The 2,522-nt window shown below is 41.0% G+C and overlaps 1 protein-coding gene across 1 annotated transcript in view; it reads left to right on the forward strand.

The window, feature by feature from the left end:
• LOC104988977 (olfactory receptor 1F1-like) overlaps positions 1-1,054 on the forward strand; it is a 3,144-nt gene extending 2,090 nt beyond the window's left edge. The window contains exon 3 of the mRNA XM_010840481.1: positions 1,004-1,054. Within this exon, the coding sequence (XP_010838783.1) occupies positions 1,004-1,054 (51 nt within the window). The remainder of the gene's footprint in view (positions 1-1,003) is intronic.
• The last annotated feature ends 1,468 nt before the right edge of the window (positions 1,055-2,522 follow it).

Here is a 2,522-nt window from a genome sequence, read left to right on the forward strand (position 1 = left end):
CTCCCTGGCTAGCAACCCTCCGCCACACCTTCAAACCAAGTCAAATGCCACCTCGTCCTCCACGAGCCCTTCTGATTCTCGAGCTCTGTTTTTTCCTTTGGTTTATTCTTCCCCTCCACAAGGATTTCCCACATATTATGAGACAGTCCATACCCAAATTCACATGCTATTCACTTTATTCCCTAGTGTCTGGCACTGCTCTTAGACCAAAGGCAAAGATCTAGCTGAAAGGAAAAAAAAAAAAAGGATGAATGAATGTCGCCTACACTTTTATCTATTTTGGCTGTCCTGGGTCTTCGTTGAGAGGCATATACCATCTTAGTTCCCCAACCAGAGATGGAACCTGTATCTCCCACATTGGAAGGCAAATTCTTTACCCCTAAATCACCAGGGAAATCCTTGCCTTAACTTTTAATTTGAACATTTTTGCTTGAGAAGGAGTTTGAAATTTTCCCCATTTAAAAATCACTTTTGTTACTTGACAGGTAATACCTACATCGAACATTAAAAAAATCACTAAGAAGATCAAAATAACTTGTAAATTTGCTGCTCCAAGATAACTTCAGTATTACACATAAATATAGCTTTAGAGAAGTTGGCTGCAGTTTTCCCATTTGTGTTCTCATTTTCCACCTCCTTCTTCCCATCTCAGTAAAAGTCTTAGAAATTTGATTTTAATGGTCGTATAATATTTTATCCACTCGTGGATGCAATTTATTTATTCCTTGACTCTGGACAATTCAAAGTGTCTCTGTGCTATAAATAACACAGCTGTACACTTCCTGGTGTAGACATCTTTGTGTTCTTTAGTGTCACAGTTAGCCTACATACCTATTGCCCTAGCTTGGAGTAAAAATTAAGGTCATCATTCCTTTATTTCTTCATTATTTCTGTCCCACCCCACCTGATAAAACTGTCAGAAAGTCCAGTACCTTTCTCTTGGTGTCAGAGCATCTCAGAAATTCACTCAAAGGAATCAGTCAGTCTTGCTTTCTGCTGCCAGGTGGAGAGAGAGAACCGGAAGTTGGACCCACCCAAGGCCATGATTGTGTGAGTTGCTAGAACCCAGTGTAGCTACTGAACCTTGATCTTGTTTGATCTCCCGGAGGCCTGTTTTGCTGCAGCATTGATGCTCGTGGCTCACATCCCTTTGGGGGTCCACCTCTGGCCTCGGGTCACAGCTATTGGAGGTCAAGTTTATTTTATCCTCCATAAAATTCTGACTCTGCTCCATGGTGGCTCCATGCATGGGGGCTCCCAACTCCATTGTGTCAAACCAGCTCTGCCCATGAACACCCAGCTCAGATTTACCCTTCCACCTTTGAGAATCCTGCTGGATCCTTGGGGTCTTTTTTATGTGGAATGGACTTCAATCAGATTTCTTCTACATCATAGCTGTATCTGTGAATCAGGATTCACCTAAGTGTATATGAAGATGATAATATTTGGATATTGATTGATTTGTAAAGTAGTGAACATTTTAACTATTTTCTCTATAATATTTGGATGTTGATTGATCTGTAAAGTAATAAACATTTCAACTATTTTCTCTCTGTATATTAATAGATTTTACCTTTTGATTTGATGCTGGGTTATGGAGGGCATGGAGCTTCACGAATGTTATACATTCATCATATATTGTATCTGTTAGGAACTGAAAGATCTTTATCCTCTTTAATCCTTTTTCATCTTAAAGCAGGCTTTAGTTAATATTAAAATCACATCTCTACTTCCTTTCAGCTTGTGTTCATTCATTCTCTCAGACTTTCTAAAATAGTTGACTTGATGAAGGGTTCTTTCCCTGTGTCAGTGTCTTTTTGTTTTTAAGCTTCTAGTACACTAGAGAAAATTAGAATATAATTCTATACTTAGAAAGAATAGTCACTGATGAATGTTTCCATCTCCCATTCCCGGCTACAAATAAAGGAAACAGACTTCCCTGGTAGTCCAGCGGCTAAAAATCCACCTGCCAATGCAGGGGACATGGGTTCCATCCCTGGTCCAGGAAGATTCCACACCTTCCTCGGGGCAACTAAGCCTGTTGCCACAACCACTGATGCCTGTACTTTGGAGCCCAGACTCTGAAACAAGAGAAGCCATGGCAATGAGAAGCCCTCGCAACTAGGGAGTATCTCCTGCTCTCCACAGCCAGAGAAAATCCCCGTGCAGCAACGAAGACCCAGTTCAGTCAAAAATAAATAAATACACTTATTTAAAAAAAATCACGAGTATAAAATTAATACGTGCTTTGTAAGACACAGTTCTCCATGTGTTTATTGCTTTTCTGCACATTTTGTGACCAGAGACATTCACTTCTTTAGTTCTAGACCATTTGTTCAAGGATGTTTCTATAATGAACAGCACTGGAAGATAGAAACAGTGTGTCTTTCCAGAGCAAAGGGCAGATTTTTCACCATCCAGTGTAGGCAATGGCACCCCACTCCAGTACTCCTGCCTGGAGAATCCCATGGATGGAGGAGCCTGGTGGGCTGCAGTCCATGGGGTCGCTGAGGGTCGGACAC

This window comes from Bison bison, unplaced genomic scaffold, assembly GCF_000754665.1.
Source record: "Bison bison bison isolate TAMUID 2011002044 unplaced genomic scaffold, Bison_UMD1.0 scf7180017864144, whole genome shotgun sequence".
NCBI classification, from domain to species: domain Eukaryota; kingdom Metazoa; phylum Chordata; class Mammalia; order Artiodactyla; family Bovidae; genus Bison; species Bison bison.